The following is a 21,193-nucleotide window of genomic DNA, read 5'->3' as shown; positions in this document are numbered from 1 at the left end:
TACAGTGGGAATAAAATTAGCGCTCTGTCCCTTTACGAGAGCGCATGCATGTTAAACAGTCTACGCTGCACGGAGAGAGATGATGATGAGACATATGCACGGAGAGACATGGATTTCCAGTCCTATAGAATGAAACTGTTGATTTTTTTGTGTTCCAGTGTGTGGATTACTGCTTTTCACCAACATGTAAAAACGAAAAATGTGGGGATTTCACACACTGTGACTGTGGAATGTGCAGGGATACTTAAAATGTTGCATAAGACGTTAAATCCCACTATGAAATTCATGAAGTGGGTTTTTTTTTCCTTCTATTTTCTACACATTGGTAATAGCTGCTGCTAAGACACTTGGAAAAGAGCGAGGACAGTGCTAGGAGAGTGCGCTCGGTGTCTGCACGATCTTGTGCGTGCACAGGACTGTGCCTTGGCGCGTCCAGTATATTATGCGCTCGCGCATCTTTGCGAGATAAATATACTCACGCTCGCTCCTCGGTTAGAATATTTTGTTCGCTCTGTGTAATTTTTGTGCTCTCTCGCTTGTTGTTTGCTTGCACTAATGTTATAAATGCAGCACTGGCCCGATCGGGCAAGTGACAGTTCTAGCAACTGGCCCAAATCTCTCTCACACTGGCCCCGGGCCATCGGGAAGTCCTTATTGTCGAGCTCTGTTGACCTCTCTCATCAACAAGGCATTTCCGTCCACAGAACTGCCGCTCACTGGATGTTTTTTTGTTTTTGGCACCATTCGGACTAAATTCAAGAGACTGTTGTGTCTCCAGCCAGGTCTCCTAAGCAACCAAATTGGCCCGGTTGCTAGGGAGGGTAGAGTCACATGGGGTAACCTCCTCGTGGTCGCTATAATGTGGTTCGTTCTCGGTGGGGCGCGTGGCGAGTTGAGCGCAGATGCTGCGGTGGATGGCGTGAAGCCTCCACACGCGCTATGTCTCCATGGCAACGCGCTCAACAAGCCACGTGATAAGATGCGCGGGTTGATGGTCTCAGATGCGGAGGCAACTGGGATTCATCCTCCACCACCCGGATTGAGGCGAATCACTACGCGACCACGAGGACTTAAAAGCGCACTGGGAATTGGGCATTCCAAATTGGATGAAAAAAGTGAAGAGAGACTGTTGTGTGTGAAAATCCCGGAGATCAGCAGTTACAGAAATACTCAAAACAGCCCGTCTGGCATGAGCGTCTCTGCGTGAGACAGGGTATCAACAAAAAGTTTGAAACTCTGTTTTTCACGCAACTCATAAGCAGCTCTGACCGCACAGAGTAATGCCAGTTTCAGAGTGTGTGCTTATTTATACAACCCGCTTCCTTATTACTTGAACTTTAATAAAGGGTGTTTCCTTTTTAGATGCTCTGGCAGGTGAATTTTGCTCAAGCGGAACGCAAGGTACACTCCGGCTCCGCTTTATATTACGTCAAGACGGCACTGCTTCTATATTTACTTTGTATTTTTGTATTATAATTCCCTCATGCTTTGCAATCTACATCACCTTAATCTGTCTGGAAAGTCTAGAGTGCGTCTGGGCTGTGAGCTGTTCTTTTTTCCTCTCCTCAATCAAGCCCGAGCTGAAGTGCTGCTCTGATGAGGTCGTTAGCGTTTCAAATGATCTCATGGTGCGTTAAATGAGATCAAATGACTATTCGACAACAGAAATTTGTCAATTTTTTGTCGACGTTGTCGATAACATCGACTAATCGTTTCAGCCCTATTGTGCACTTCAAATTCCAATTATATTTTAATGCCCAAAAAGGGGAATTTTAAGCGAATATATAAATGCCATTAACAGCACGTTGGGTCATTCAATTGACCTGAGCCACACCGTGAACATAAACCAGATCAGCTACTGTCCAGAAGTGTGTGTGAAGCACTTCTCAATTGCTTTGATGCATGTGCTGTCAGCAGAGGCTCACGCCAAACTCACACGAAAATATAAAAGAACAAATATAAACTTTGATAGTGAACGCAAAGTGCTCCAGCTTCACTTTTCCTGGTCATAACGGGTTCATATAGTGTTAATGACACAGAGTGGCACAGGGGAGTAAACACACTTACTCGATTTCTGTGGAGTGATAAAATGATGAAACAAATCTCAAAAGGTTTTTCTTCATGAGAAATAAGGGCTTGGGGGTTTAATCAGAGCATTAAAATAACATGTGAAGTGAAGAAATTAGGACAGAAATATTTTAGTTCTGCATAATATAATATAAATATCAAAATATAACTTTTTTAGTGAGTTCCAAAAACAAGTGTAAATGTAAAACTGACCAAAGTTGACCAAAAAGAGAGACATATTTTAAGTATTTCGAAATATTTTGATATTTAAAATGCTTCATGTCATTCATATAGTTTTAAAGCCTTAAAAGGAAATCATATATCCCTATTTTATTATTTGATTTACATATTTGAAGTTCAAAATGTAAAAAAGACAAGGTGTATGAAGCACACTTGGCACCTTAAGAAATATGACAATTAGTCCTAAGAGACAATTAATCATCATAATCGCTATTATTTGTTTGACAATTAATCATCAGCCAAATTTCATTATCCTGACAGCCCCATATTAAAATATTTCCAAATGCCAATATATATATATATATATATATATATTTACACCCTTTTGAAACCCAGACAACCCAGCCATATTCTATTATATTATGCAATATTATGCAATAGTAATATGTTTCTGTCCTAAATTCTTCACTTTCACATTATGTTAAGGCTCTCCGATTAAACCCACAACCGCTTTATTCCACATGAAGACATTTGAGATTCTATGTGTATTTGAAAATATGTTTCTTCATTCTATCATCTCAACTCGTTCTAGCGTCTCCTCCTGCGTATCATTAACACAGCATGTATGAACCAGAAACGACCAAGAACATTTGCCATTACACGATCGTTAAATTAAAGTGCAACGGAGCGCATTGTGTTCACTAAAAATCATAATTTTTATTTTCGTGGGAGTTGCCGCGAACCCCCGCATACATCTCGCGCATCATGCGCTGTTCAGAAGCTGCTCTGAGTGCGGTATGCAGTTAATTTGGAGTGCTCAGATAATATGACAGGACCGGAAAATGAGACACAGTCTTGGTAATCATGTTATTTCTATATTAGTTAAACTTCCCTTATTTGGACAGTAAAATGTGACTGGAATTTGAAGTACACAACAACTGCGTTAGATAAAATAATCTCGATCTGGGACCATATTCACAAAGATTTTTATTTTACCAAAAGGAATTCTCCAAAGAGCTCCTAGTTAACAGTTTTTGCTTAAAACCTATTCACAAAACTGCTAAGAACAACTTTTACAAAGGAAATTATAATGTAAGAGTAAGGCAGAGTTGACTTCGTTGCTATGGTTGACATTACATTTTATGAGCACGCTCTTTTAGCCTTAAGATTTTTTGTAAATATGGGCCCAGGCAATTATGTAATGAAGCCATGTATGGCAAGCCTCAAGCCTCAAGGTACGGTCATAATGAAATGCAAAGCGGACTGGTACCTCTTCGCCTACAAATTGCACCAACACTCAAAAACACTTTCACAACACTTTCCTTGTTGAATTTAGCTACTTAAAATTAGCTTATGTAACACAATTATTGGATTTTATTTTTTTTGTCACAACTTAATTTGTGTTAAATCCATTTAAATTTGTAAAATGGAAGGTCACTTAATCCATTTGCGTTAAACATAATTTTTATTGGCCATAACCAGATGTACCTACATGTGATGTCAGATTCCCAGAACGCACCGCAGCATTAGTAAAAATTGTGGATTAATGAAGCCTTTGTGCAATCGGAATTATCCAACTTCCCACTTGTGAAGTGGTAATTACGAGTATGTCACGTTCAAGTGCTTTGTCGTTGGATAGAACAGGAAACATGGACGACGCCAGGTTCATTCATATTTCTTAAGGAACTTTTATTTTGACACCATAATACATAGTCAGTTAGCTTGCTGATGTAATGGAATTTGGATCAAATACAAGCTATTTTTACAGTGTAAAAAGGTAGAACATGCATCAAATGGTTGCCAATATGCATAATTATGACCAAAATGGCAAGCACTAACAATTAGCTGTATTTAGAAAAATTAACACCTGTCATTCACTACAGAAACCGTACTCTCCTCCGCCATGTTGGAAGTTTACAACTCCTCCCATCTCCGAAACTCAGGTATCAAAATTATCTCAGAGTTTCCCAGTCATAATTACAACTTCACGTGCAACTTCCAAGTGGGAAACTCATATTTACAATAATTCCAATAGCACGTGAAGGCAGCATAATCTCTTAATATTTGCTTCTTTTCTTTTTGCAGTATTTGCACTGGTGGTGTTGTGCTTGTTGTCCCTTTGGGTTTTGTGTCATGTGAGTGCATCTATTTCCAAAACTATGATTGTTTAGTGTCACCGAAATTGTGTATGTTAAGGACCCTGCCATGCCATGCCTGGTTGGAAAGCTTGAGTTAAAACTCACTGAAAAGATGTCATCCTCTATTGCTAGAGTGCAACAGTCTAGTTCCGGAAATAAAAATCCCATTAATTTATCCCATAGACGAATTGATTGTCAATGATAACTTACAAAACTATAAAGACAAGGTTGTTCATCGATGGTATATGTAAATTTGTGAGGCAAAATTGAGCAATCCGATGGCAAAGTTGTCATGGGGGCTCGTGTGCCTTCATAGACCTTTTGAGTCTTTGAGCCGGTTGGCGCTTTCGTGCGCGGGGTTAATGCGCACGTTTTTCTTTTTTCTGTTTGTTTTGTTCGGGGGGGAAGTTCGGGTTTGATTGTTTCACTAATGGGGAATGTGGTCTTTATAATTTTGTTTTTGACACATACTATTTCTACTATATCAAAATGTCAAATGTTAATATGAGTGTACTATCTCTCTCCACATGGAATGTAAATGGGTTGGGGCACCCCATAAAAAGAAGGAAGGTTATTTCTTACGTTTAAGAAAAGTAATATGATATAGTGTTTCTTCAAGAAACGCATCTTTCCCCGCAGGAAGCTGAAAAATTTGGGAAGATATGGGGTGGATATGTTTTTTTTTAGTGCTGGCTCAAGTAAGAGCAAGGGAGTCATTATATTGATTAATAAACATCTACAATTCAAATGTCTCGAACAGACTAAAGATAAATTAGGAAGAGTCATTATTGTGTTAGCTGAAATTCAAGGGCAAAGGTTGATTTTGGCTAATATTTACACACCTAATGCTGATGATCAGGGCTTTTTTATAGATCTTGAAGGGATGTTACAAACCACTGGCACCCCTCATGATATTATATTGGGAGGAGACTTTAATCTTTTGATGTACTCTGTCCTTGATCACAGTGAAGCAAAAGTGTGTAAACCCCCTAGAGCAACATTGACGCTTCACAGGATGTGTAAAAATCTTGGTCTTATGGATATTTGGATACTTTTGAACCCATCTGGTAGGGACTATAAATTTTTTTTCATCAGTCCATAAGATTTATTCTAGAATAGATTTTTTTTTTTTTATATCCAAATCCCTCATTTCATCCGTTGTTGATTGCTCAATTGGAAATATCTTAGTCTCGGATCATGCCCTGGTGAGTTTAGAGGTGTTGCCATATACAGAGAAAAAGAAATCATAGTTGGTGCCTTAATGTGTCCCTTTTGCAAAATCCTGATTTCCAACAAATGTTAAAGACTGAAATCAATGTTTATATAGAGACCAACTGGTCCTCAATATCCTCTGTGGGCGTGGCTTGGGAGGCACTTAAGGCGGTTCTTAGGGGTCGGATCATACAGTATGCCTCATTCACCAAAAAATCCAAAGCACAAGAACTTGTGGAGTTGGAAGGAAATATTAAAAGTGCAGAGGCAGAGCTGAAGCACTGTATGTCAGCTGATGGCCTCAGAGAATTGACCCGATTGAAATATAGATATAACACTATTTTGTACTGTTTTGGTTATTCAGGGCAAGACAGTCATACTTTGAGTCAGGTGACAAAGCAGGGAAGCTTTTGGCTAGATATATAAAGCAGAGAGAGTCTCTTTCTATCATTCCCTCAGTGAAATCTGCTGGTGGTGAAATCTTTACCTCAGCCATTGATATTAATAATGCCTTTAAAGAGTTCTATATTGATCTTTATAGTTCCACCTCTTCATCTACTGATGAAGATAGTAGAAATTTTGTGAAACCATTAGAACTAAACTGACGATTGAGCAAAAAAACTCTTGATTCTGAGATAACCTTGGAGTAGCTTGACGAGGTAATTAATTCCCTACCTACTGTCAAGGCTCCGGGGCCAGATGGTTTTGCCGCTGAATGTTTTAGATCCTATGCTACAGAACTGGCTCCACTTTTGTTAGAAGTTTATACTGAATCATTAAAGAATAGAAATCTTCCTCCAACCATGGCACAAGCCCAGATCAGTCTGATTCTTAAAAAGGACAAAGATCCAAGCAAGTGTAAAAGTTACCGTCCAATCTCCCTGATCCAACTAGATGTAAAAATGTTGTCAAAAATTTTGGCTAACCGATTAAGTAAGGTTATGACATCTCTTATACATATAGATCAGGTGGGGTTTATTTGGGGCCGCAGCTCTTCTGATAACATCAGGCATCTCATCAACATTATGTGGTCAGTGGTGAATGATCAGACTCCGGTTGCTGCCATCTCACATGACGCCGAAAAGGCGTTTGATATGGTAGAATGGGATTATCTTTTTAAGGTTTTGGATATGTATGGGTTCGGGAGTACATTTATTGGTTGGATTAAGTTACTTTATAGACACCCTGTAGCAGCGGTACAAACAAATGGATTAATTTCAGATTATTTTACTCTGGATAGGGGCACTCGGCAGGGTTGCCCTCTTTCCCCTTTATTGTTCTGTCTTGCCCTGGAACCATTAGCAGCCGCGATAAGAAAGGAAGATAATTTTCCAGGGGTGGTGGCGGGAGGTGTGGCGCATAAGCTTCTGCTTTTCGCAGTTGATATTTTATTATTTGTCTCTGAACCTACTAGATCTATGCCTTGCCTCCACAGAATTACTAATTCCTTTTCCAAGTTCTCAGGTTACAAAGTTAATTGGTCTAAATCCGAAGCTTTGGCTCTGACAGCGTACTGTCCAGTAACGGCTTTTCAGCCGGGTGCCTTCCAATTGCCCAAACAGGGCATTAAGTATTTGGGGATTTTATTCCTAGCAAATTTGTCTGATTTAGTTAATGTCAATTTTGACCCTTTAATAAAAAGATTTGAGCGATGTGGGCAGGTGGGCTTCATTACATTTATCGATGATTGGAAAGGTTAATGTTATTAAAATGAATTGTATTCCAAAATTTAACTACCTGCTACAGTCCCTACCTGTAGATGTCCCCCTCTCTTATTTCAAGCAATTCGATAGCATAGCGAAGTCCTTCATTTGGAATGGTAAACGTCCCAGATTGCATTTTAATAAGTTACAAAGGCCGATTGACAAAGGTGGGGTAGGCCTACCCAAGATTTTGTTTTATTACTATGCGTTCAGTTTCAGACATTTGGCTCATTGGTCACTTCCACCTGAGAGCGCCCCTCCCCGGTTTATTGAACAGGCAGTTCTTGCCCCTATTTCGCCATTACAAAGCATCTCTATCAAAGTAATTGGAAAAGTTAAGTTACACCCTGTTATTTCGCATTTACACTTGGTATGAACTAAAGCATATGGCAGAACCCAAGATTATGTATTGGTAAGTCCCCTTTCTGCTGGCCAGAGTGGATTGTGAGGGGGGTTGCTACACTCGGTGACGTATATGAAAGTGGAGTGTTGAGATCGTTTGAAAACTTGGTCCAACATTTTGGGATCCCCAGACCTCAGCTTTATAGGTATTTACAATTGCGCCACCTGCTTTGTACTATTTTTGGGAGTAGCACACACCCCCCTAAGGAGGCAGATGCTTTGGGAGAGGTGATTGTGGCTTTTGGAAAAGGTCATGAGGCATCAGTGTACTATTCCCTGTAAATTCAGAGTATGGGGGATGGAGCTTTAACTTCTATTAAGAAATTATGGGAGAAAGATTTTAATTTGGTATTGGAGGATGGAGTGTGGACTAAGATTCTGAAAAATGTCAAGTCTGCATCTAGAGGTGCAAGGGTTCGCCTTATGCAATTTAAGATTTTACAAATATTTTATTGGACCCCCTCTAGATTATATAGGCTTGGTCTTAAAGACACACCCACCTGCTGGCGATGCCAATCAGAAGTTGGAGACACAGCCCATGTTTTTTGGGGATGCGATTTTTGGTTAAAGATTCAGAATTATTTGCATGACATTCTGGGCACTCAAATTTTACTTTGCCCCAGACTTTGCATTTTGGGCGATGGGGAAGTTATAAATTTGGGCGACAAATATATAAAAAATTGGGTTCTGACTGGTGTGATGATCGGTAGACAAATTATTTTAAGGGGATGGAAGTCAGACGGAGCGCCACCATTTCCGGAGTGGTGTGCGGAGATGGGGAGGGTGGCGGCTTATGAGAAGATGATAGATGGAAGGCTGGGGGACTTATTTTGTCAGGAATTGGGGTAGGTATTTGGCAGTTTTGGAGGACTCTAGGGGAAGGGATGAGGAGGGAGATGTTTAGTTTATGTATGTTTATTATATATTTTATTTTTTATTTATTTTTTTTTTATTTTATTGTTTGTGTGCATGTATTATTTTATGTGACCACAGGGGTGTTCTTTGGGGTAGGGTAGGGTTGGTGTTTGGGGAGGGATGTTAATGAGTGTTAAAAGTTAAATGTTGATTCAGTGTGTATATGGTTGCGTTTTTCTCTGTGTTTTCTCTTTGAATCAATATAAAAATGTTAATTACAAAAAAAAAAAAGTTTGAACAACAAGACTTGATCAAATTAATTCAAATAATTCGGTTTTGTTGTAAAAATAATTTTATTAATTTCTTTGAACGTTTTTTTATTTTTTTTGAGTGAATCAAACGAACTACAAAAATATAATTTGGGCTGGTCACATAATACATGCAATATTGCTCTGAGAGACCATTTGTAGTCCTTAAACGAACTACAGTAGGTGTGAAAACACCCTTAGCAGAAGAGCCTGTTCAAGTGGTGATTTAAGAGTTAGGCTATATTAAGTCTTCTTGAATAAAAATAACAGCATAATTTATTCCTTGACTTCTATTCTTTATCCATCTGAAATACAGACATGTTAATCCCCATTTTTTGTAAATGCGATTCAAGAGAAGATACTGGAATTCTCTTGAAAAGGAGATTTCTCCCTAGCTTTATCAGATTTCTTTACAGTTTCATTCTAGTGATGTTGCAGCACAACCTCAAATGCTATTCCCATAGAAAGCAAAGATAGAACCGCCTCTCATCGGAAAGAAGACTCCCACAAGATCATGTTTCACTGCAAAAATGCTGCCTGCTTATGCAGCTGTATTTTCTTTGTCCTTCCTATATTAATGAACTTAAATAATTATATGACTAGAACTAATTAGCTAACAATTATAACTATGTAGCAGTGAAATTGTATGTAATTATTAAAAGACATTGCCATGTATCAGGAATATATTTTATAACCACATCTGCTTATGTAGAGATTAATTTTGAGTTCAGATTTAGCAGAGACATCAATATCTAAGATTAAGCAACCAAAAACCTGTAGTTAAAGACCATTCAGTTTTTTGCATATTGCAAATCTTATCAAAAACCAAGCAAGTGTGGTCTGTGTGTAACAACAGATATCTTACCTCCACTCCCAGGAGACACACACCGCCCACTGGGCACCACCTTGTCCCTCCAGAGGGGTAACAATCCATTCGGCATTGTCCAGCTGTCTGTTAATCCCCTTTAACACAGGTAAACAACATTAACTCTTGACCTCAAGTATCAAGGGTGAAGATGTTGCCATATCTATGGGCACCACCTCTCCACCCATACTATGGCAAAAGCCAAATTATGATATAATACACAAACCTTTCTTGTACCCACAATAAAGTAGCATATTGCAGTCTGTTGTTCTGCCATGGCTTTGTCACATTGGATTATAGAAGGGGGAGGGCGCGTATAGCGCCACCATGCTTAACTACTGAACAAGAACGCATTTTTGGTAGCTTCTCAAGCGCGGGAAATAAGTGTTGGCGCAAACCTATTTGTCTGTTCACAATGACGTAACTAGAATCCGGATTCTTCGAAAACGAATAACGGGCGCTTTAAACTGCGCGCTATAAACCTCGCACAGCGCGAGGGAATATAAAAGTCAATATCCAGCTACTTTCATGGCAAACCCAGCAATAAGTAAATACAAAAAATGAAACTGAAGACAAAACCGGAGTCGTGGCATTTTTTTTTAGCGGATGACACGTAGTCCCGCGTTCATATTAGCTCAGTTCAAGCGGCCATCCGCAGTCAAACCCGCAGATATTTAACCTGCGCGCTAAAGTACACCCTCAGCTTTGTCTGATCAAATAAATAAATAAATAAATAAAAATCGACATTTTATCCAAGTGTGTAATTTTATCCTAAGCCAGACCTAATTTTTGAAGCTATTTTCTCAGGTATTTTCCAGGCTGATGTGACATCATGATGCTGGGAATATGCTGACGCTCGTCTGCCAAGTTCACTGTTGGACTCGCTCATTCAGCAACCCCCTTTTTTTGTTGTAAAATTACATTAATCGATCAATCTACATTAGGGAGGCAGACATATAGTCGAGACTTACCAGATATCTCCACGAGGCTGTACTGACTTTGCGACATTTCGATGTTTTGCCCGAAAACAGACGGCGGCGTAACTGTGCAACGCATCAAGGTGGTGTTTGGCAAACAAACGGCACAGTCGTCAGGCATGCTGTCTCTCTCTCTCTCTCTCTCTCTCTCTCTCTCTCACGGCGATTAGGGATCTCTTCCGCTAAATGAAGACAACGCAACCCAGTTAAAAGATCCGGCAGGGAAATGAAAGCGTTATTTGCAGCAGATTAAGGCTCTAAGCACTAAGCAGACCCCGGGGAGAGTCCAACACTGCCACAGGGGTTAATAACTTTGCAATGGCAGCGAGACGCCGCCTCATTGGTCAGTGAGTGGCACCAATCACCTGGGGGAAGCTTCAGACATATGATCTAAATGGCAGCATGAAGAGATGCTGTGGCAGAACTAATTACTGCAAAACACACTTAACCACACAAGGAGACAGTAATGAATACATTTAGAAAACACAACACTGATGTTTATTTTGGCTGGATAGAAAGCATTGAAAAATAAAAAAAAATTTTTAATGGATTTTATGACATCTCTGATGTTATGGTGTTTCAGGGTTAGAGCACAGGAAAATAGAGGGGTTTAATATTTACACATAGATGCATTTAAAGCATTTACAAATAGAAAAATATAACATAAAACCTAAAAACAATAGAAAGCCAGCTCAGTGACGGAGTTATCAACTGGTGGGATGTGACCAGGGGCGTAACTACAGGGAGGGCAGCCACTCTGGGGCCCGGGGTAAGAGGGGGTCGACCAAAAGGAACCATAAAATCGGACACGGGCCCGACGAGCGATGAAAAACGACTGAGGCCCCCCAAGGAGGGGGCCCGACAGGTTCTTTGCATTGGGGCCCATAAGATCCAAGTTACGCCACAGGTTGTGACCCAAAAATTTCAAGAGGGTAAAACAATGCTAATACAAATTATCAAATGCTTTCTATATCTTTTGTCGTTAACGTCAAAGGCTGTGCATCCAATCAAACCCTATAATATTTGGAACAATAACATCTATCACTTGGCAGAAGCTAGACAGGGGCAGGTTGCCCTCATCCTTGAAAACCATGAACAAAACTATGTAAACTGAAATATATATATATGTATATACTGTATACATACACACACACACACACACACACGTTCTGTACATTCATACCTCAATAACACTAGTATTGTAAAACAAATGCCAAAAAGTGTCTACACATATCCATGCAACATACTTTTCTGCAAACTTACAGGTGATAAACCTGGAGAAGAACCACTTGACATCCATTTCTGTCAAGAATCCATCTCTGTAAGCCATGTTCACATTATATAACAATACAAAGATGGCCTCTTGTAAACAGATGTTAAAAAAAAAAACGAATACAGTAAAGCAATCAGCTTTGGAAGGTCTAACTGTTTATTTGTTATTTTTTAGCTTGAATATTTCAATATGGAATTAGATTTAAACTGATTGAATGATTCACAGTTCAGTCCACAGACACTGATGTTGTGCTAACTGTATGAAGAGTTTTGAACGTGTGTTCTCTGTATTTATAAATATGAAAATTATTGTAAAAACTGTAAACGGAACTACAGCTGACCACAACCAAACCATTACTTCACACAGAAACACTTAAGAGATGCATAACTGTAACTCACATTATAAGAATCAGTGATGTGCTGGATGACATTGGCATTTTTTAGACAGAGTCTCCACTGCTGATTTAGGGATTAGAGCAGAGAGTTCCTATTGTGAACACACAATGAGTTAACACAGACTACAAACCTGATGCTTAAATTGTGACACAATATAACATGATGTTGTTGCAATGCGAAGAGAATGTAACACATGCAGGCACACACCTCGTAAACAGCCCGGAAAGGCTCTGTCACAGCAAAGATGGTCTGAATGTTATTATCTCTGAGGGTGTCTGCCAGCTGAGAGATTGTAGGGTAGTTGTCCTATAAAAAAAAAAACAGCAGAAATGAGAGACACACTGAGACATCCATCCATCCGTCCATCCATTTTTACATTATCATTACCAGAGACTAAAAACGGTTCAAGGAACGAAATTGAAAACCAAAAATGAACATCCAACGTAACCAAAAATGGGATCAAAGAACCTTTCAGTTGTTTCTGAGTTAAAACGTTATTTTTAAATGCTGGTAACTGATTAATAATAACCCGTTAATTGGGTTCCGATCCTTTTGTTTCATGAAACCAAAGACCAAAGGGTTTATCACTTAAATTTCGGAATTACTCATTTCCTGTTTCCCAAAAAATTGTGCTTCAACCTTTTAAGTAGAACATGATAAGCATGTGCTTATAGATGGATGGATGGATGGATAGATAGATCGATAGATAGATCTGGGTCTTGAACACACACTTACGAAGTAGTGGCTCATGGTGTATGTATTATTCACCAGATGGCATTTCCCATCATTAGGATGAATGATGCCACCCAGTTTTCCATCTCCAGCAAAGTGGAATCCAGCATCAGTGGAAAACACAAGGAAACAAGTCACATTCCTCCAGCTAATCTCTTCCTAAGATACAATCAAAACACAGGAACACTTTATATTGTCAGGTTATGTCCAGACTTGTTTAGTATGAAATGCTGCTTCTTAGGAACTGTATCCTGAGTAAGATAATGAGAGTCTTTCTGGTTTTATGAGGGCTCAAGGGAATCAGTGAAGCACAATAAGACTATGTGGTTACCCTGCTGAAAAGACCAGCTTAGTCCAGCTTGAACTTCAGTACAGGTTATGGCTGGTTTATGCTAGTTAGTACTGTTGTACTAGCTGGTGAACCAGCATGTTAGTTAGTACATGCTAGTTAGTACTGTTAGTACTAGCTGGTGAACCAGCATGGTATTTCTGGTGAAGCTGGTTGACCAAGGAACTCTTGCTGGTTAAGCTAGTTAAAGGAATAGTTACCCCAAAAATGACCATTCTCTCATAATTTACTCACCCTTTTGCCGTCTCAAACTCATATGACTTTCTTTTTTGTGCAGAACACAAACAAATATTTTTTGATGGATACATGATGTTTGTTTGTCCATGCAATACAAGTCAATGGGGTCCAAAACTTCTGAGGTCCAAAAAGGAAATAAAGGCATCATAAATGTAATCCATATGACACGAGTGGTTTAATCCATGTCTTCTGAAGAAATCTGTTTTGAGTGAGAATCTTATTTTTCACTATAAATCTTGATATCTGCAGTCACTTTGAAGTGATCATGATTGGAAGCTCGATTACACTTCCTTGCACTTGAGGCATGCTCGAGTATACGCACCAGCGTCAAGCATGAGGAAGACAAAATATCTCCATTTGTGTTTAGCAGAAAAAGGAAAGTTATACGAGTTTGAGACGCCATAAAAGTGCGTACATGATGAGAGAATTATCATTTTTGGGTGAACTATTTGTTTACAAATCCTAATGGAAGCACAGCAGTATCCTATGTCGACATACACAACATATGCTGGTGAGCACCGATGCTGGTCTTTTCAACAGGGTGCTGTTTGAACATGAAATTTGTTTTAGAAACTGAAAGGGTAAAATCTTCTGTAAATTTGCTAAGCAGAATTAAGTTACCAAACAAAGGTGGTGATAAGGTTATTTCCTAAAAACATTATTAGAGAATTTGTGTTCAGCTTCTGTATTTCTAAATTTGAAGCATTTGTCATGTGTAAACTGTTTTATTGGAACAACTTTCTTCCATATCTTACTCAGCACATACAGCACTGCATGTGCAAGTAGTGGAGACTTTGCCCAAAGTGCTCTGGCATTTAAGGAATGCTCAGCTTGTACGACCCACCGTGCAGACGGTAGCTTGCATGATTGCATTAAATCCTGCCTCCGGAGAGTCCAGGTTTCCAGAGTTCTTCTGCTGGCAGACCTTTCGGGTGAACTCTTCACCATTGCTGGTCAGGCTCAAGACGTTTTTGTAGCTGAAAGGCGCCGAGCAATCACCTGGATAACATGGGTTCTGCAGATACTACGGTGTCATCAGAATGAACGGCATAACACATTTCTCCAGGAATGAGCCAAACCCTGGAAGCAAGAGTTTGAAAATTCTCTCATTTACTCACCCTCATGCCATCCCAGATGTGTATGACTTTCTTCTGTTGGTTAAATCCATATCTTCAGAAGCAATATAATAGGTTTGGGTGAGAAACAGATCAATTTGAAACAGATACAATTGAACACAAATAAAGATTTTTAGAAGAATATCTCAGCTCTGTAGGTCTAGTGGTGGCCAGAAATCTGAAGCAGATAAAAGTAACCCATAAGACTCCAGTGGTTAAATCTATATCTTCAGAAGCAATATAATAGGTTTGGGTGAGAAACAGATCAATTTGAAACAGATACATTTGAACACAAATAAAGATTTTTAGAAGAATATCTCAGCTCTGTATGTCCTCACAATGCAAGTGAATGGTGACCAGAACTTTGAAGCTGCAAAAAGCACATAAATGCAGCATAAAGGCAATCCATAAGACTCCAGTGGTTAAATCTATATCTTCAGAAGCATTATGATAGGTATGTGTGCCCCCATGATGTAATACTGACTACAGGATAAATGGTTAACATAAAACTTAGGCAGAGTATTTGATTGATATAGCTCTGATTAGTGTGTGATACAAAATAGCTTTTAAAATAAAACATTAATTTTATCTTAAATGTTTGTTTTCGATCTGAATATAAATTTTAGCCCATTTGCGAGTCCTCATTCATCACCATTACATTTTAATGGGTTAAACAGATTTTGTAAAATCAAACTTTACCTAAATTTATTGAAATTCAAAATCTTGCTTTCAATATCAAAGTAGTTTTTTTTTTTCTCCCTTACACCCCTCAAACTCTGAAGCATTTTTGGTTTGGTGCCCGCAATTTTTCACACTCAAATTCATTCATCATTCACTCTTACTGTGGACTAATTGCAAACATGTCTTATGGATTACTTTTATTCTGCCTTTATGTGATTTTTGGAGCTTGAAAGGTCTGGTCACCATTCACTTGCACTGCAAGGACCAAAAAAGCTGGAATATTCTTCTAAAAATCTTAATTTGTATTCAGCAGAAGAAAGTAAGTCATACACATCTGGGATAGCATGAGGGTGAGTAAATTATGAGATGATTTTCATTTTAGGGTGAACTATCCCTTTAACTCATCTGTAATTAAAATATAATTGTTTTAATTCAATTATTTAAATTGAGATATAGCATGTCTTATACAGTATAAGGGAAATTATGACTGGAATCTCGGTTAGCAATATGGCATATTGGATTCTCTTCAGTACTTCTTAGTGCACATAAATATGTACTTTTGTAAAGTACAATTGAGTAAAGAAGAATGGCCCCAAGTTCACCAGAGGCAACACTAATCATCACCCTCATGGTGACTTCACACAAATCACAACTATCACCCAGCTACAACAAAATAACAATAGTCATAAGAATTAAAACTATATCCATACAATACAATAACAATTAATATTTTTCTACATAAGTTCCCTTGTTTTGACCAAACATACATAATTTATTCAAGCGTAAGGGCTTGTGGTTATTCCACACAGCCGCAATTGTGTACTTGATAATTTTGAGTTAGTAGTACTCGAAGCCAATGTTCAAAGAACGTATATATTTGAGTTGTGATTTCAAAATGTGACATTATAAATATACTGTTTGATTAGGACCACTTAAATGTTTTTATTAATGACAACTTTAGAATTTAGAGAGTAACAGTGACGTAATTAAAACTAGCAAGAATTGTAAAAACTTAAGTTGATTAAACTATTTTTTATTTTTTTTTATAGTATCTTTTTTTACAATTTCAGATAACTATTAGTATTTAGTGTGGTGGGAAACATGATTTCTTTAAAGTTACTCAACACCCCAACTTGATGAAATATTCAAAGGAATCCATAGGGCACAAATAAGGGTTTTAGTGTTCAAAATCACAGAACAGTGATATCTGCAGTTTCTTCTCAACCCGAGTAATCAATTGTGTAACATATTAAATCTCTAAATTCAAAAATATAAAGAATTGACCTCAAATATTTCTTTTCTAAACAATATCGACCCACAAACGCACACAGATAGCAATGCAATCCAGTGTTTTTGCTTCTTTATTTTAATAAATAACTCCTAGAAATAAAAGGGTTGCGACAGTGGGCATGATACACAAATGAAAAAAAGGCACATTAAAAAAATTGCAACGTGTTTGTAATGTGATTAAGCCTTTAAAAGCTTTATATAAAAAAACAAAAAACAAACAAACAAAAAAAAAAAAAGACAAAACACAAATAATCCTTCTCATAACACTGATCTTCACCAACAATAATCTGAACATTTAGTCACCACTCTGTCTCTTTTGGACAAAGGAAAAAAACAAATAAAATATGAAGCAAGTCCAGTTACAGAGAGTAACAGACGTATCATATGAAAATATAGTTCTTGCACAGTATGGTAAATATTTGGCATCAGTGATCGAGAGAAATTAGGGACCTGAGCTTTCGTTCTTAAAACGAATCTAAAACCTGAAATTCTTTTCATATGCCTGTACACTTATGTCTTTAATAATAAAAAAGCAACAGTTGATTGTTCCATTCACAATGCTGAAAATGTCCCTCTTATGTCTTTCAAAATCTTTCCAATGGTCACATGCCAAGTCAAAGATATTTAAAATCAAACACTTGATTTGATAACACTACACCAAACGCTACTGACTGGTTGTGAATAAAAAAGCTTGTGATAAAGACTTTTTTGCATGATGTAATTAACAATATAAAAAAAACCTAAAACTGGTCTGACCATTTCAGATTCATTAAAATGATCAATGTGCGTGATAACACTATAGATAGGTCATGAAACCATCCTACTTGAAGACCCAAGAAAGGCAATGCGAGTGCATCTCAGCACACAGATCCATAGTCACAAAGATCTAAACATCATAGACTGGAGTCAAATTACCCAGAGTTATGCAGATGGCACAGAGGATCATCTGTGTGCCTATATGAAGAGCGCCATGTTTTCAAACAGCAGTGGTCAGCTATAGTTACGTACTATACCAGTAACAGGACACTCCATCCACAGGTTTAAAAGCTTCCTGTTCCATCAAGGAGACAAAAAAGTGATTCATTCGACTTGATTGATCGAGTGACTACTGTCAAATGTCATGTGTATAATGAAGCAGGTGTGTCCAATAATTCCGGATTATAACATGAGATTGTTTCTTTTCTTTGTGGATGGCATTCTTAATCTCTACCTGACCACATTTTGCCCACCATGTTCGGTTTTAACATTCAGAAAAACAAGGCACAACAGACCTATGGCTAATACACCCAAAATTAAATTGAACATTGAAATCATTGTCTAAAATTGCGTAAAAAAAAAAAAAAAAGTTTATACATACTGTACAGTTCCAAAATGATGCATAGAAACACAGGTTAATAGATTATACTGAACAGTGGCAAATGCACAGCCAAAAGGTGATTTAAAAACAAAAAAGAAAATACAAAAAGTGAACTTCAAACTCTTCTTTTCCTCTTGAATTGTTTTGCATACAGTGTTGGTTGGAGATGGACAGATTCGCCCATTACTTGCCCTCATATTTGGGGTTCACCACTGTGGTCACAGCACTCTTGTAAATGGGATTCTCACCCTGGAGATCAACATGAAAAGAGCATAATTAGAATAAACTTCATATAACTATGGAGTCATCATGTTAGATCACTGCACAGCAAATATGGTAGACCTTGAACATAAAAAAACGTGTGCATAAATTAACCAGCAAGCATCAAAAAGGCTTATAAATCACACAAATAATGCACTATAGGTCAAACTTTCTTGCTGTTATCTTGTATACATTCTTGTTAAGTTCCTTTAGTATTAGAAAATCACAAATATGTTGACCATTCTGGTTCCACTCTGAGATAGTTCTCCAACAACTTAAAATTCTCTCAAACCTGTTTGACATTCTTTCCTCCATGGAACACAAAAGGAAACGATGAACAGAATGTTGACAATTGAGAGCTACAGTAGTGGCAAAATTTTCAGCCAATAACGACTTGAAGTGACAGTTCACCCAAATATTTCTCTCATCATATTCTCACCCGCATGCCATCCCAAATGTGTATGACTTACTTTCTTCTGCTGAACAAAATGAAGACTTTTAAAATAATATCTCAGCTCTGTCCATACAATGCAAGTGAATGGTAGCTAGAACTTTGAAGGTCCAAAAATCACATAAATGCAGCATAAAAGTAATCCACACGATTTCAGTTGTTAAATCCATGTCATCAGAAGTGATATGATAGGGTATGCTCTCATATGGAAAAGGGCATCATCAACATTCTACTAAGTTTTCACTTTTGTGTCCCGTGGAAGAAAGAATATCATACAGGTTTGGAATGACATTAAGGTGAGTAAATGATGATGGAATTTTCATTTTTGGGTAACTGTTCCTTTAAACATTCACTTATAATTGTGGGAAAGTCATAAGCTATAATTAGTGAAATGTGAGTAAATTATCATTCATAAGCTATCCATTTTATACACAGGTCTGATGTGTCGTTAAAGTGACAGAGGAAAAGAGAAAGACATATAGAGAGAAAGAGAGAGAGAAAACACATGCATTCAGTAAAGTACAAACTCTTTCTCAGAGTGTGACATCTTTATGTCCATAACTTGGATTGTGGAATTCATTAATGGGGCTCTTGTATATGGGGTTCTCTTGCTACATAGGAAAAGAAGCAAAGAGAAATTAAAAGAAAAAGAAAACAAAGACAAATGAAAAAGAAAAATAGAACAGAAGTAAAGCAAAGATGAAACAAAAGCGGGTATAGAGAGAACAAGCACAATTCTTCAGCCAGATCAGTGTAAAAACCTGACCGCTTGTAACTGTAGTGTGACATGAATGACAACACAAGAACTTTGTAACACCCTAAAACTGAAACTCAACATCCTTTAGCATTAAAGAACTGCAATACTACCAGTTACCAGCAGATTACAGTAGTGACCTCCTCTGATGCAAAAGAGGCCACACCCCACAGAATGAGGTAAGAGATCTTAAAACAACTAGCTGCTCTCATGGTAATGTAGAGATTAAACTCCCTTGACATGAACATATACATTGCTGGAGTCCTTCCAGTACACTGCATTAGCGATATTTTTTTTTTTAAATTTATGCCCTCACTGCACCTTTAAAGGCCAAAAAAAAAACAACAACAACAACAAAGTAATTTCGCAACCCATTGAGGCCACGTCCACACTTATACATTCAGTATAAAACGTTTCCTTACGTCATCATTTTGCAGTGCTAGAGAGCATTTTCAAAAGGTTTCAGTGGAGGCAAATGCATTTCCAGAGTGAATAAGAAGCGTAAATGTAGCAAAATCAAAACATTTTCGACCTAAAACATTTTAATGTGGACATGGCCTTAATTGGCCGTTTCGTTACCAGAATAGAGCTCGACCTGAATGCGAGTTTGCAGTCGATTGTGGACTACCCCCCTCCTGAAACACTACAAGCACTAGATAAGTTTTGATTAATTTCCATGAATTAGTTCAAACTCCATTTCAATGAATCGATTCAAACCTCTGATTCAACAATTTGTTTGCATCATCACTTTAAGACATTTTAGAGGAAGTGCATATATATTGAGATAATATATTTGAGTAATGCTCGAATATATTAAGATATAGTTTTCCGGCTATATCTACATGGCAGCCACCATGAGAGGGGACCACCTTTATGTAAAATGAATAAATTTTTTACTAGGCCCTTGATATGACTGATATGAGTTCATAGCATTTGATTGGTTATAACTTTATCTTCAAACAGATACATACCGTGTCCCACTTGGCATTCATCTTCTCCTTCTCGAATTTGGCGAACTCTCTACGGTCGTGAATAATCATGAGCAGCTTCCAGATGAGCAGCAGAGCTAAACCAATTAGAACAATTCCTGCAACCACACCTGCTACAATTGGGATGATGTCAGGGCCTGAAGGACACTCTATGAACAAAAAGGAGTTAGGAAAGCATTTTTAATAATTAGATCAAACTAACAAATAAAACTAGTAAACATATTCCATCCCTCACTTACCAAGTTCCTCTGCCACATGGACCTCAACAGTGCTGTCGTTTTTGGTAGCATATGTGAAGAAGAACCAGCAGTCGTTAGCGTCACGCTCTTTGCAGTGGTTGATATAGGGCTGGTCATTTGGCTGAGGAAGATCTTCCTTCTTCTTCACATTCTTTAGAGTAAAGTAGCCACAGTCTTTCTTACATGTATCTTTCTTTTCACCCGTATTAAATGCTCGGCACTGAACACACTCCCTGCAAGGGAAAAATACAGGGGAAAGCTGGCTATTTAGTCATGCGTTATAAGATTAGGGCTCTGCTCTACACCTTAGTAAGTTGCCTAGCCATCAATTATTTATATAGACAGACACCTTTAAATCCAGCA

At 38.0% G+C, this 21,193-nt stretch overlaps 2 protein-coding genes and 1 pseudogene across 2 annotated transcripts in view; all 3 read right to left on the bottom strand.

The window, feature by feature from the left end:
- The window catches only part of LOC127442642 (enhancer of polycomb homolog 1-like), a 56,384-nt gene extending 45,427 nt beyond the window's left edge, over positions 1-10,957 (bottom strand). The window contains exons 1-2 of the mRNA XM_051700819.1: positions 10,702-10,957; positions 9,731-9,828 (exon numbers count right to left, since the gene is read on the bottom strand). Coding sequence (XP_051556779.1) covers positions 9,731-9,799 — 69 coding nt within the window. The 5' untranslated portion in view covers positions 9,800-9,828; positions 10,702-10,957. The remainder of the gene's footprint in view (positions 1-9,730; positions 9,829-10,701) is intronic.
- A 1,376-nt stretch (positions 10,958-12,333) lies between these two features.
- Positions 12,334-18,011, bottom strand: LOC127442741 (integrin beta-1-like; annotated as a pseudogene).
- LOC127443127 (integrin beta-1-like) overlaps positions 16,833-21,193 on the bottom strand; it is a 40,736-nt gene continuing 36,375 nt past the window's right edge. The window contains exons 14-16 of the mRNA XM_051701655.1: positions 20,831-21,063; positions 20,574-20,740; positions 16,833-18,385 (exon numbers count right to left, since the gene is read on the bottom strand). Coding sequence (XP_051557615.1) covers positions 18,320-18,385; positions 20,574-20,740; positions 20,831-21,063 — 466 coding nt within the window. The 3' untranslated portion in view covers positions 16,833-18,319. The remainder of the gene's footprint in view (positions 18,386-20,573; positions 20,741-20,830; positions 21,064-21,193) is intronic.

The sequence above is a fragment of the Myxocyprinus asiaticus genome, chromosome 6, assembly GCF_019703515.2.
Source record: "Myxocyprinus asiaticus isolate MX2 ecotype Aquarium Trade chromosome 6, UBuf_Myxa_2, whole genome shotgun sequence".
NCBI lineage: Eukaryota > Metazoa > Chordata > Actinopteri > Cypriniformes > Catostomidae > Myxocyprinus > Myxocyprinus asiaticus.
Note: the sequence above shows the minus strand (reverse complement) of the source record. Positions and strands in the feature narration are given on the sequence as shown.